General features: G+C 41.5%; 1 protein-coding gene across 2 annotated transcripts in view; it reads right to left on the bottom strand.

Annotated features, from left to right (window-relative positions):
- The window catches only part of ARHGAP21 (Rho GTPase activating protein 21), a 129,079-nt gene extending 113,855 nt beyond the window's left edge, over window positions 1–15,224 (bottom strand). The window contains exon 1 of one of the 2 annotated variants that reach the window (XM_044425208.1): window positions 14,607–15,224. In XM_044425208.1, the coding sequence (XP_044281143.1) occupies window positions 14,607–14,687 (81 nt within the window). In that variant the 5' untranslated portion in view covers window positions 14,688–15,224. The remainder of the gene's footprint in view (window positions 1–14,606) is intronic. The other variant, XM_044425210.1, reaches the window with a different exon arrangement.
- Window positions 15,225–15,443: the final 219 nt, after the last annotated feature.

The following is a 15,443-nucleotide window of genomic DNA, read 5'->3' as shown; positions in this document are numbered from 1 at the left end:
TTATAAAACTATGCATCCACTATGCAAAATGAACTGGTCTGAACAGGAATGCCTTTCTCTGCCACCACCACCACCCCATAACTTGACAAAGGTAGCAAACCATAGGAGGAGTGTTGCTGTTTTTTCAATGCTTAGCGTGCTCAGATATACTTCCAGGCCCTTCCAGAACCAGTTTACAAAGGTTTTAGTGGAAGGAGCCATTCCTGTGAAACAAATCAGGTACACATGTTATATTAAGGCATCCTGTGAACAAGCCTCAGCAGATCAGTTGAACAGCCCAGGGTGCACCTGACAGACGATCAGGCTTACCAGCATAGTCACCTTCCTTCTCAGTTAGGCAGCTTGTTCAAGCAGGTATCCCAGTGTTTTTTTCAGCAGGAAACATAATGTGCCCCTGTCTTTGCTCCAATGTCTGCCCCTTCTTATTTGCACCAGGACTTTTTCCCCTGAAGTCTCAAAACAGTACAACTGGGATGTTCTTGGATTATTATTTTTCAGTCTTGAAAACGTTTGAAACTGTTTGGTATTATTATTTTTTATCATCAGTCCTTCACAAGCATGCAAGTGCACTTTTATGGCTCCTGATAAGTGTAGTCTTCTCTAGTCAATGCCCTTGTCTGTTTCAGCTGTCAAAGGAGCAGCTAAATGGAGTAACAGATGAGCAAGGCCAGACTACATATAAGCTAATTTATACACAATTGCCTGGATCCAATTGCCAAGTTGCTAAAGGAAAAGCACCAATAAAGGTGGAAAATGGGGCAAATGAGGGTACACCAAAGGGGAGACAATCTCTCCCCCTTAAATCCTCTCTGTTTTAAGTGTTGAACAAATAGGTTTTTAGTCTCCATATTTTCAATACTTTGAATTTCTAGATACTCTAAAAAGGTGCAGGATAGGTTACACTCCCTTCTGCTGCTACTTTTTGTGACTTCTTTTCAGAGCACTTACTGTTGTGGTTTCTGCCATTCCCTGACCGTTTAAAACAAACCCACAGGAACAAATGCAAATATACTGTTAGGTAAGTAAATGGAGGGAGAATTTGCTCTAATTCAGAGCTGGGAACTAAATGGGCAGGAAATTTGCACACCTGATGTACCTTTGATCAGATATAGCAATAAACTAGAAGTGCTGAGACTTCTGATCACCCTAACCCAAAACTAATCAGAAAGCAAAGGCTTCCCAGTATATCACCGCCTTACCAAACCAGTGCCTGAAGCCACAGTTTGGTTTCCCATTCTGCATTAGTTAGGGAAGCAAAAAGCAAGTCATTTCTACATCATTAGTTTAGTTGCTCCCACTGCTAGGAGCTGAGCAGGGGCAATTGAGTAGCATGCCCCAGCAAACTACTTGTGAATGAAAGCCCGGTAATTTCAGAGTTATGCTTAAATGCAGCCATTATGTTTACAGTGATGATATGTCCTCCTCTTTCACCATATGAAAACTAGTTCAATGATCCCTAACCAGCAACAGGAAATAGTGCAAAGAACTTAAACATTGAAACTAAAAAGCCTGGATACATACATTTAAACATACATAAAACAGTCACCGAACTCTAAAAAGATGTATGCAAGTACACTATGAGCCTCTGCGAAGGGCATTCAACAACTAGCGTTTCACAACTGTAAAGGTTCTCTCCTCACTCTCATTTGGTGGGGAACATGGAAAAGTTTCTGAAGATGAACTAAGGATATATAAAGGAGGAGATAATCCTTCAGGAAACATGCCCCTAGGCCAGTGGTAGCAAAACTATGGCACGAGTGCCACAGGGGGCACACGAGCCAAGTCGTCCCAGCATCGCCCCAGCGGCCAAGCATCAGATAACAGTGTACGTAGGAGCCATGCGGACACTCAGAAAGGAGTAGCAGCGCCAGGCGATGGCGTCACAAGCCACGACACATTAGCCACAACTTAAGCTTTCGCAAGGCCAGTCAGTGTGCTGCCAAGGATATATATATAATTGCTTGGACTGGCTATGAGTTGGTTTTTCTAAACTAAAACCTCAGTATTCAGGTTTTATTGCAGTGTTGGCACTTTGCGATAAGTGGGTTTTGGGTTGCAGTTTGGGCACTCAGTCTCTAAAAGGTTCGCCATCACTGGGTTAGGGTTACAAAAACGAGGCGTCCTGGCATGATTTTGATGAATGTGTTTAGAATGGGCAGAAATGATGAGCTGTGCAGAAACAGCTACTCAAGGAAGGCTTTTTCAAAACCGTCCTCTTTTCAGTGGAACTTTAGCCCTGTATTAGGGTTAGGGCAGTGGTGGTGAACCTATGGCATGCGTGCACGCAGAGCCCTCTCTCTCAGCACACGTGCCAAGTTGCCCCAGCATCACCCCAGCAGCTGAGCATTGGATAACAGTGCACATAGGGGCCATGTGCATGCTTGGAAATGAGTAGCGGCACCAGACAATGACATCACCAGCTGCGACTCAGTAGCCGCGACTTGTCCAAGCTTTCACATAGCCAGTCAGTGCACTGCCAAAGATTTGCTTGGACTGGCTGATTTTTCTAAACTAAAACCTTAGTTTTCAGGTTTTATTACAGTGTTGGCACTTTGCAATAAATGGGTTTTGGGTTGCAGTTTGGGCACTCGGTCTCTAAAAGGTTCGCCATCACTGCCCTAGGCTGTTTAGGGCTTTAAAGGTTAATAATACCATCACTTTGATTGTGCCCCAAAATTGCCTTGGAGCCAGCAGAAAGAACAAAATAGTGTGATTGTAATAGGCCAGCCCTAGTTAAGACCTGACTGCCCCATTCTGGGCAAGCTGAAGTTCCCAGGACATTTTTGAAGGCAATCCTGTGAATAAAGCACTGGTGTAATTCAGTGTGTCACAGCTTCAGTCTGTTCAACTTCAGCCATGTAACCACACTTTCAAAACTCTGATTCAGCATTGCGACAGCTGCTCCTAGGTGCTTTGTTAACAAAACTTAGACTGGAAAGTCACAGCATATTGGTAACACCCAGCTACAAAGCTCTAGATATCCTCCTGGTGGATTCACACAGATGTTGAACAGAGTTGCCCTCGCCTGTAGAGTTCAAGGGCAGGATACTGGGAGGTTGCTCCCCCTGCCTCTCAGGAAAAACACTGTGCCAGGAGAAAGAATTCTAGCCAATACATAGGGCCAAGCAAAAGAAACAGCTGCAAGGAATTTGCTCCCATTCTCCCTGTCCAAAAGACTATTTAAGGACTTTGTAACGAAGAACTAGTACCTAAGACTGTTTTCCCTCCTCCCTCCCATTTTCTCTTGGTGTCAGGCCTGAGAAAAGGAATCATCTTTTCACTGATTTCTGTAAACTGGTTTAGGAATCTTTTTTTAACTAATAGCATGATAAAAATGTTTAAACACAACAGCACTGAGGAAAAGTGGTGACCACTGGGGTATTCCACATCAACCACCTAACCAAGCTACCTTCATCAATGAGGGTCTATTGAACATGTACCCCACCAAAAAAAGCAACAGGCAGATTTGACAAATCTTTAACATAGATGTTCAAGCTATGTTAAACAAAACTACATAGTCCATTATCTAAAGATAGTGAAAGCTTGAGGAATCATAAGACTTTCCATGCTTAATTTCCACATTTCATCCTACTAGAGCCACTAAATCCATTTCCAGGTTAACAGCAAGACAATGGGAAGATGTTATTCATTTATGGTCCCCTGGCAACAGCAATTCCATCAGACTGCAGCAGAGGGAGTGAAGAACAGTTAGACCACTCTCTGCTCAGAGCCCACCAGATAAAAGTTCCAGCTTCTTCCAATTGTCATCAAATAGGTACCATTACATCAGCCAGGTACCAAGGGACTGAAGCAGCAGGGGAAGGACCATCAAGCAAAGAGCATTTGGCAAGAACTGCCAAAAATCAGTAAAGGAGGTGGCCCATCAGAGAAGCCAGGGAAAGGTTTGTTAATTGTCATCCTCCTTCCTGAACTTCCAAGGTGCTTGCAGTAGCAATGATCAGCAGAAGATCAGCAGTTTCCACCAACCAAGCATTGAGAAGTCTTTCAGGATGCCTTGAATTATATTTGTGTGTGTTTTATAATAAATGTTGTATTACTTTAGCCAACTGAATGGCATTCTCCCTTTCTAAATTATACTCCAGAACAACTTGCTATATACAGATAAATATTTTACAGATCAGAAAATATTTATCCAACCATGTTTTCTTCTAGAATATGCATCCATTGTTTAATAATAATGTTTATTCAACAGAATACAAATTTGGATTGCCTTTACAATCCCTTGACTGAAACACAGCAAGCCCTATCAAAGAATAAACCAACTCCACTACTTCTGCTAAATGCAAAGAACAAACCAGATTAGGGTACCATGCCATTTATTGTGTTATCAAACATTTAAGGTTTTGCTATTAAAACATTTCCTCCCAAATAAATGGGCATGTACTAAGGCTCCTCTTATATGAACATTTACTTGGAAATAAGTCCCATTGAACACAGTGATATTTGATTCTAAGGAAACATACACAAACTCAGGCTACAAGCTTTAATTCACCAGAACTTAAAACTTGCAATCCAGGAAAATAACCAGCTCCACAGGGGCACATCACTATTTTAACAAATCCAAGTGAAGAATGTACAGTACAAAACTAGTTTAGAAGTAAAGCCAGGCCTCTTTTTTGATTTTTGAAAGACTTATTACAGAAGCTATTTGAGTTATTACACAATTCTTCAGTCTTAAACTAGCATTAAGATCACAGAACTATTGTTCTAACTTCAAATGGAAAGATTAGTTATCTAGATCATCTTCACAACGATGATAAGGATTCTAGTCTGCAGGTTCCCCAATCAATAAAATTTACAGACCACTTTGTATGTTCTACACACTATGCAAAATGTAAACACAAACAAAATAGGCCATTTGAAGATGGCCTTCAAATAAGCAATTTGAAGATTCACCCGTCCACTACCAGCAAACTGTTATTAGAACTAGCCTCCAAAATGGCACCCTCATTTATTGCCACAGCAACAGCAGCTAGGCAAATGCAATAAACAAATTAAAAACATTCAATTTAGACCCACTACATTCAAGGGTCTAAAGCAGAGATAGTAAGCAAAATTCAAATCCCATCTAGTATTTATCTTCAAAAGCAACTGACTCATTATTAGTGCTAAGTAATTCAGAACAATCTTAAATACATTTTGCAGTACAGATCAAAGATGGGATCCTATTAAAATAGTGATTGAGAGGAAAATAGGAGAGAAAGTACAAGACTGATTCCTGAGATGAGGAACAAATGTTAACAGATTTGGAATCAATGAATTCAAAAAGGAGAACAGAATGACAAAGGGGTTATAATAGTACACTGCATTTAGTTAAACAAAGAATGCACTTTGAAAGTATGGAGGTATGTAAGGAGCTTCCACTAGTGCCCACAATTTGAAGGATAGAGACTCACAGCAACGCTATAAAGTCTACTATGCAATCACTGCTGGTGCCAAGTTCACAGCTTCCCTTCACACTCTGCATGCCTGAGGGTTTAGCCGCTTTCCTACAAAGAAAAGGCCACTGCCAACTGCTGTTAAGACTTATTTTCAGTGCACCTCCTAGAACCACAAACAGCAGCTACCAAAAGCAGAAAATCAAGACTAGTACTTCCTATAACTGCATCATCTAGGTACTCAGGCTAAACACATACAGTCGCTGAACATTAGCATACATTTAAATAGTAGATGAAAAGATGGCTTGCCATGGTGTACTCACAACCCAAGTCAGGTGGAAACCCAGTTGTGGGTCACAGACCACATGGCCAAGAATAGCACATTTTATCAGCTTAGGCTGACCACGACCCTATCTGGACAGACAGAGCCTAGCTACAGTGACTCCACGCCCTGTTAATCTCTCGTCTGGACTACTGCAATGCACTCTACATGAGTCTGCCTTTGAGACACTCTACATAATACTGAAAATAGTCCAGAGTCTTCAATGGATTCAAAACAGGGCAGCAAGGTTGTCAACAGGGACATGCCAAAGAAATCATATCATACCAGTCCTCTTTCAGCTGCACTGACTCCCAGTTGAAATCCAGGCCAGATTCTTTTAAAGTGCTATTATTAACATATAAAGCCCTAAATGGCTTGCAGCCTGTCTATCTGAAGGAATGTCTCATCCCATATATACCTACCTGGGCCATAAGCTCATTTTCTCAGGGAGCTCCCTCTAAAAGAAGTAAAAAAGGGGGCTACCAGGGTGCCTTTTCAGTTATGGTACCTCAACTATGGAATGAGCTCCCCAAAGAGATAAGCATGACATGAACTTTTTTTTGGGGGGGTGCCAGGTAAAAAAAACATTTTTAATAGTTAACATTTTTATTCTTAGTTTTAAGTTGCTTGCGTTTTATCTGATATTGCTGCTGTGCCTTTGTGATGATTTGACTGTAATTGCTGTGGGTCTATTATTGTTTTATTAGGTTTACTGTTTTACTGTTTAGAGTTTAGCCTTTGGCTGTTTTAGGGTTTAACTTTGGCTGTTGGACAGTATAAAAATGAAATAAATTAATAAACAAATAAGATATTAATGTTAACAGTGTGCATTAGTTCAAGACTTCTAGTAGTTTATCCTCACAACAAGCCACTCTCAGACTGAGAGTCAGCGATTGGCTCAAGGTTACCTAGTGGCCAAATAGGGACTAGGACCTTGATCTCCCAAGTCTCAGTTCTGGCTGTACATCACATCCTGCTTAGATCTATACTGGGTTTAACAACTATACTGGGTGGGGGAAGAAGTCAAGACTCAATGTAAGTGATAGAGATCTCTTTCCCATAGTTTTCAACATCTTCCAATCAAATTATATTTGGTAGGAATTCATTTAACAAGTATGATTAGGTCCATGGCAAGAGCCACTGAGTAAATGCATACAAAATGAACCATTTTACATTTCAGAACATACTAATGAATTTGCCCTACAATCTGACACAAGGTATGAAAGTCCATGGGTAAGTTTTTCTGCTTACTTGAGGCATACTGTATTTAATCAACCAGACACAGTGAGTCATTTCATTACTCTTAAGTTGGAGGTGAAAGGGCTTCGTCACTGCTTGATACGGTACAGGTGTGGTGCCAATAACCACTGGGTGTTCCAGCACTAACAATAGCAAGAGTCAGCACAGTCACTCGTCCATAGAAATATGTTAGAGATTCTCCTCGGTAAGATTATAACACAGAATTATATGTATATTAATTATCACTAACCCTTACAGAAATGCTTACACTCCTGAAGTGCTCACGGTGCGATACTACTCAGGAGAGACTATCGCGCTTTGATTCGGAATGAGAGCCTCAACAATAATGGCAGTCATTGGTGAAATGGGAGGTGAAATACAATGCTTACTTGACTTTTAAATTTCTTTTTTGTTAGTTTGCACTGGTATGGGGAGTATTTCCTTGTGTGATCAAGTGCAACATTGGCAGACATTTTAAAAAGGCAACCAATACCCTAAAGTGATATTTATAGCAAATACATTTATATTTAATTATTCTAAGAAACAGAGGTGTTGTTTCCCTCATGCCAGCAGCCAAATGTGGCAAACCTGCACAAATTAGCTTCCCAAGACAAAAAGACATGCATTCAACTCTGTTTCATATCAAACAATCACTGAAATTAAAGGCTCTTGCTTTGTACATCTACTGGTCACACTGCTGCTTTACAGTTCAATCCACAACTCAGTTATGCTGAAGCTTGGGTTTCAGTTCATTTAGTTTCACTGACTTCACAGTTTTATAACTGCTAAAAGAAAGTACTAAAACAGATTATTTGTTATAAGATCCCCTTGATTTCAGAGATTTTTATTCAGAATACTTAACCAAAGATCTTGCTCAGATGTCTACCCTTTTCTAGATATCAGTAAAGAACAGTTAACCTAAAATATAATTTACATTTTCTTAGTCAGCGATCGCTTATCACTGTCTAGCAAAGGGCAGACTTCTTAACAACCCATTTTAATTGGAGTATTTCATTTACGCATATTTACACTTATAAAATCAGATTCAGATACAGATTTAAATTAATGAACCATCGTACAACTGAATTGTGGACTGACCTGTAAGTCATGCTACCAGTGGAAGCATGACACAAAAGCCCCTTGATTTCAGTGCTGTTAGTTCATGCAGAACTCTAAGCAAGGTTGCAGAAAAAGATACAGAAAGACCAGAGACTTATCATAAAACATGTACTTAAAAAGTCTATTCTATACAGCCCTCAGTTCCTTGAAGCCTTTCTGCCTACCACAGCAATTTGATACTTGAAGTGACTTATCTGATCTTTGCTATAGTTCCAATTATTGACTGCATAAATCTTAGACAGTTATATTCATAGATTTTACTCTCCTGTTTCCACAATAGCATCCCTAATAATGATGATATTTTCAGCAATTAATATTTAAGACCTGGTTTAACTGTACAGCAACATATAGAAAAATATTCATAATTAACCTCCAACTAAGTGTAGAATATCACCATGAAAGGGTAAATGCACACCAAATCCTGAACTTTGGAGGGTTGATGAACAAAATATGGTATACCATCTTATGAATAAGCAGCTACATGCAAAACATTTGGAAGGACAATTCTAATTCTGTTCACATCACAAAATCAATTACAATTCCAATTTTGATCAGGGGGAAAACATAAAAGTGAAAATGTGCAAATCGAAGTTTTAGCATTGATTTAGTTAACAATATATAGAGCAAAAATATGTAGCAAACAATTTATACCATTGTGTTTTTGTCTTTTTAAATACAACTATTTAAAACTGAAAAAAGGTAAGGAAGATGATATAGTGGCAATTCTATCATAATGTTTTCATGAAAAGAAGCAATGCTACTAATTTTTAAAATCTGCAATATCTCTATTCCAGTTTTTGCCAGATCAAAGGTCTTTTAATGCTCAAGTAGTTGCTATATAGAAATATATGCATGTATTCAAATACATACACAGAAATTCATTAATACTGATATAATATTTAAATATAAGTGAAGCTTATAACTGCATAGATTCTCACAGAAATCCCTATCACTGCTTTAAATGTACAGTAAAGGGTATGCAGTGCAGCAGGCTGCCCTGACCTGACATATCAATTCCATTTACGAGATTAGTATCCAATCTGAGGAGAGTCAACAAGACAGGAGAGAAGTGAATGGACAAAAATCTTGGTGCTCTTTACCTGAACGCAGAGGTCCTGCTTTAATTTCAGTTAGTTGTCATTAAACCCTTTTACAGCAGGCTACTTTCCTTTCATGACATTCATGGTGACAGCCCTTGAACATAAGCAGTTCACTATGTAGAACACTGTTTCCCTGATCTGCCAATACTCACCTGAACAGGGGCAAAAATGAAGGCAGGAAAGAATGTTAAAAAATTCAGACCAAGTGAGTTATTTTTTAAAAAGAATGGTGTAATCCTATGGCCTCCCAGCAGTATCTGAGAGGCCATAGGATTATTCAGAGTCCCTGCTGCAAGATCCTGATATCTTGTAGCTGAGACTCCAAAGGCTGAGCCCCTGTCCTGTCCCACTCATGAGTGTTAAAAGAACTACACCAGCTCCTCGCCCCCCTCCCAGATGGACTGTGGAGAGAACAAAGAGGACTGTTGTGGGAAGGGGAGAAGGCTGGAACCAAGGGCTTATGGCAATTCCCATCAGCCATATTCCTAGCCTCCTTCCATTCCTGGTGTTTTATCCTGACAGCTAAACGCAGGCATATAGATAAAATATATTGTGCAAGGTATGGCAGTGGTGAAGATCTTATTCCATACAAAAGATACATGTAAGTTTTCAAGCTCAGGAGAAGGAAGGTGGGAGGGAAGGAGGTGACAGAGGGAGCAAAAAGAAAAGCCAAAAGAAAACTCCAGAATGAATAGCAAATATTCTGAATATGAATGAATAGGGTGCGCATTCATGCACATGCATAAGCACAAATAACGGATGGTACACTCAACATTTTTGGAAGCAGTCTATTTGTGCTGGTGCTCCAGGCAATTTTTTGAAAATGCCAAATGTGCACACAGGCCCAAAAGGCTGGAGACCCCTTTGAAAATGATGACACCCAGACATTTACACAGCATAGAAAGGCTCATGGTGGGGCTTCAGGAGAGGTTCAATCCGTTAGAAAACTAGAAAGGCCAGAGAGTTTAAGAGAACTTCCTACACATTTATCATTCAGTTATGTAAAGTATGTAGTATTCTAACATTGCTACTAGGATGCTAAAGTTAGGAGAATTTATTCCAGTCCTAAGCCTTTGTAGACTGTAAGTTTCTCACTGTTAGTTTAGAAGCAAATGCAATACCAGGAGAAGGGAAAGGACAAGAAGAAACTGTGAGGTCAAAGTTCATGTGTCTCATGCTAATCACAAAACCGGGCCACTATTTCTGAAGTACAACAAACCTGGAGTCCAAGTTATAGCAGATCACCTGTTATAGATCCACAAAAGCAATAAGCTGGCCAAGAATTGTTGGGCAATTACATCAAATGGTAGTTAAGTTGCAAGCAATGTGCATCTCCTTTGGACAGCATATTTCATTCACAGAATATACAGGCAGGTGTACAAAAGATAAGGCTCAGCTATGAAAGGTTTCAGAACAGCATTACAAAAAGATACATTCAAAATTATGTACTAAAGGTTAGAATCTAACATGTGCTGACGAATACACAGTAGGGCTTACATCTGAGTAAACATACACAAAATCAATTTGCAAGTCCTAAGTTCTAGAAGACTTTCAGTTAATACCAACTCCACACATTACTCAGATATATCAAGTGTGCCTGTGGCTTCCTACAAGGTATAAGGTAACCTCACATCAGTGTTCATAGGAATAGGAGGCAATAGCAAGGCCAATTAAGTGAGCACAAAATCAAAGAAAGCGTGCTGAAGTTAGTAAAGGAACAACTTCAGCATTAATTAGTCTTGTAATTAGCAAGTGAAAGTAAACACAGCTCAAATTTGAATAAACTACCTTTCCCATTATTAAAAGATCATTAATTCACTGCTATGAAATTAAGTCTGAAAGAAACAAGACATACATTTCTGTAGTTGACATGAAGTATATGGATAATTACACTAATAAATGAAATTATTTGTTGCTGCAAAGTATATTAAAGTGCTATCACACTCTGAATAGTGCTGCATTGCATGATCAAAGCTAAGAACACTGTATATTTGTTTACAATTATTCACAAGTGCCTTATTTTTCAATTATTCACACATTTGATATAGGCACGCAGGTATATCACTCAGTGAAGAAATATGCAGCTATCCCAAAATTCTCCTGCGTTACTAAGGAAAGTAAATGCACCATGGTGGAAGGAATTCTAGGAAAGGGCTGGTAGGTTCCCATTTCCATAAAAAAGTAGTTCAGCTGGAGCAATGGAAAGGTAACAAAACAAGGTGAAGAATATATTCATTTTCCCTTTTCACCCACTGTGACAGGGCCTAGACAGCACTTTTCCCAGAAAGTTGATTGGAATCAGACCTCAAACTTGCAAACACTTCCTACCTTCTTATTTCCACTCACTACTGCAAATTAAGGCAGATAAACAGAAGATCCCACATTTTAAATAACCACACAATCTCCTATTTAGATATTGCCTCTGCCCTGCACAGAAGGGAACTGAAAAGGTCACATTTGCTCAAGGAGCGCACTGAAACATTCACAAGCATGCACTCAACACCTGTCTCTGGCACCATGTTCCCACATGCAGCAAGGAACTCTTAAGATGTATTTAGATGCAACAACCTATGTTAGTCTAACTTAATCTCCATGCATTTCAGTGGGTCTACTCTAAGAATGAATAACACTGAATACAAGCCAACAGCAGCAGAACTATAGTACTTGCCAAAATGTAATGCTTTATAAATATAATGTCAGCACTGGACCAGATCAGATATCACTGTGCCTAATTGCCAACCCATAGTTTGGCAAGCATGAGCATCCCCTGGACTGCCAAAGTCCTCGCCTTTATGAAATTTTCTGTTCTCTAGTTAGCAACAGGTATGTTTCAGATATGTAATGCCGGAACCAACACAGGCAGACTCAGTTTCTGAACTAGAAACTGAAAACAAGATTAGAAGCTAGATCCCAAATAAAATTATGCAGGTTCAGCTATAAATGCTGAACCATGGTTACCATTAATCAAGTCAGAAAGAATCACAAAATCCCAGAAAGAAACAACAGGCAATCCCATGGTGCTCTAAGAAAACAAAATGGCAATTCTTTCAAGTTAAACTTATTCAATAAAGTATGCCTGCTCTGTAAATACTGCCACCAGAAGTGCTAAAGTTCATTAATCTCAAACTGTTGCAGAACCCTCTTTTGCTTGTGTCATATCACCAAGAATAAATTAATAAACTCAAACTCTATGTTAAACTTTACCATAAAATCTTGAGAAGGTCTCCACATTATCAGTTCAATTATTGCACAGGTCGACCACACTATCTCAGGTGTCCTCCAGTTAAAATCTACAGTAGTGTAGCATATGTTTATATTGTACCAGATAATTTCATATTGATAAACCATCCCAAGCAAAGACAAGTGTATATCTGTAAAGAGTTTGGCAGAAAGAAAAAGAAATGAAAAATGAATATGGCATACAACAGGAAAAGGGATTTTTGTTGATGTAACAACACACAGTCTTTAGAGACAGGTGAAGTCAGACCAACCAGAATGGAAAGACAGGCACTCTGCTTTACAAAACCTAAAGCATATCATGAACATGCAGGTTAGTATATTCTTTCACAAACAGGAGCTACTTCAATGAAATGTATCATCTTACCTATTTTGTATGCCTCAACTCCAAAGGCTTCATTATGGTTTACCATGCTAATGATAGGTGGATTATACGAATAGTGCCTGGTCCCACATTCTCCACAGAGGGCAAGAACTACTGTGAAATGATCCACAGCCCTAGCTGTTTCTTCTCATTCAATTCTCAACATTGCTTCCACAAACAAGAGGGGTTTTTGGAGGGGGGGTAGAATCCATCCCTTGCAGTCATTTGAAAGAAGCACTTTGACTATTGAGCCATTAACATTGCCCACTACTTTTCCACCAAGATTTTCTCCTTAAGACTTACCCAGTTGTGCTGGGATATTAGTAGGAACTCTTAACACAGGAGTGATCTTTCAATACCATAATGCCATGACTCTGTTATATCAAGGCACTAGGGTAAGCCAAGGACAGAACAGTAGATTAAAGGCTGCCCTCTTAAATCAACACTGTTTTTAAGGTCTCAGTCCTTTCTCAAAAAAGCATGCACAATGTTTCAGATAAAACATGTTTTCCTATAGAGCACAGATATACAGCAGAAAATGATAACACACAGAAAACAAGACACTTCAACGTCACAGGCTTACATGCAGAAGGTAAAAATGTTCACATACCATATGCTCCATATAAACACAGCCGCAACATAATACTCCAGCATGCCTTAGTCCATTGGAAACCCTCATAAAAATGTTGAATAGGAGTCACCCTTGATACGTAGGGCAGAGTACACATATACACAGTGCACTGGCGAAGATTTAATGCTATTAGTACTATTAATATGGAGCCGGGGATGAAGGGTTGAAACAGGGGCCTTCCTAAGGACAAGCTATTAATCTGAACGTGCAGTGCCACCGTAAGGCACTAAAAATGCACAACTTTCCAAACGAATGATACACAGAGGAACTTCACAGCAACAACTCTGGGGCAGGCGGGAGAGAGAAGCGTTAGCCGTACACAAAAGCCCTACAGACCTGAGCACTGGAAACTGCTGAAGGTGGCCTGTAAGAGGAGAGGGAAATATGTGTATATACACGCGAGCGCGCGCGCACACACGAGGGAGGGAAAATGGAGCAGTGCCATTCAGGGTCTTGAAAAACACGCACAGGGGAACGCTGCACCGCCCCCTCTCTCTTCTATCAGATCAGTGGGACAAAGGGAAAGTTGAGGGGGGGAGAGAGAAAGGGAACGATTGGGGGCTGTTCTTTCTCAAGGATTTTCCGGAGAGAGGGAAGCTCTCGGGCAGTTAGTTCTCCCTCTCGTGATAAGCAGTATTTTAATGTGCCGGTGGAGGGAGGGGAGACGCTCTCATTGTGGCATCTCAAAGGAGTAAATGGGGGACCGCGCAGAGAGCTGTACGGCTTTCCCTCGCCCCGCAGAGCGTCCAGGTCGGAATGCTGAAGGAGCGGGAACGACTCCAGCACCAGAGAGCGAGGGGAAGAGAGGCGGCAGCCACGAACTTTCTCTTCTCTTCCCAGCCCCTTCCCTGCCTCCTTCTGCCCCTCTCCTTCAGAAGTGGTGCCTCCCCCACTCGAGGGTCGGGGGCGACCGCCAACTGAACGCACCGCTCCCAGCGGCAACTCCGCGGCGGGTGGGCGCGCTAGCAGGAAGGAAAGAGGGAGGCAACAGGGATGGGGCGGCCATTAAAGCCGCTCCAATCCAAGCCGTTCCCCACACACGGCGGCAACCGCCCCTGGCCGGCCGCTTCCCTCCTGAGCCTCGACCTTCGGCTCCCGTCTCCACACGCACACATACCCCATATTCCATCAGGCCGGACTCAGACCCGCCCTGCTCCTGTTGGCTTCGGCTTTTCTCCAGCTTCCCATGACCTACCTGGTCGAGGCTGCTGGTGACTTCAGGCGGCTGGGTGTCTCCATCTCCCCCGGGCGGCCCCGCTGCCCAACGAGTCGCCATTATTTCATTTCCCAGTTACAAAGGATGAAGAAATCCGCCGGAGTACACATTGGGGAGGGGGTGGGGAACAGACATATACAAAACTGTATATGGGGGAAGGAGTCGAGGACCGAGTGTGGAGGGTGAAACAATTTTCTTCATGCATCGAAAAGAAAAACGCCTCTTCTGTCTTGCCCCTCCGCTAACAGAAAAAAAAGCAAATATATATATATATCCGCCTCTTGGAAAAGAGAAAAACGAGGACGCAAAGTGTATACACAGGTCCCGGCCAAGCCCGGTCTCCACAATGGGGTCTTGGGAGAGGAAGGGAAGCGAGTCAAGACGCTGCCATGAAGAAGGGAGAGGGAAGGAAAAGATCCCGCCGGACTTTTTCAGCTGGACTCTAAAATGTTCCCCTTCATCGCCCAGGCGAGGAGAAAAGGGATGTGTCAGTGGCCGAGGGAAACGCTGCCGCGCCTCCTGCCGCCGCCACCCGTCCCTTGTTAGGCTAATTGCATTGGCTCGTCATCTTCCTCTTCCTCCTCCCCAAAGCCCTAGACTCAGAGAGGGCGGCGGCGGCGAAGGGAAGCGCTTTCTGCTCCCAGCGCCTTCGTACACACACTCGTGTCACAGGAAAAGTGAGGAGGGGGAAGTTGGCCAGGGAGGAGTGGGTGGGAAGCGATTCCTGTTCCCTCCCTACAGCCGAGATTTTCCTTTCAGACACCGGAAGGGAGCAGGATCCTGTCCAAGTTGTCGAGGAGAGCGGATGATCTCTCT

The sequence above is a fragment of the Varanus komodoensis genome, unplaced genomic scaffold (genome assembly GCF_004798865.1).
Source record: "Varanus komodoensis strain SLA01 unplaced genomic scaffold, ASM479886v1 scaffold15, whole genome shotgun sequence".
Classification (NCBI taxonomy): Eukaryota; Metazoa; Chordata; class Lepidosauria; order Squamata; family Varanidae; genus Varanus; species Varanus komodoensis.
The sequence above is the reverse complement of the archived record's forward strand: the minus strand, read 5'-3'. Positions and strand labels throughout refer to the sequence as shown.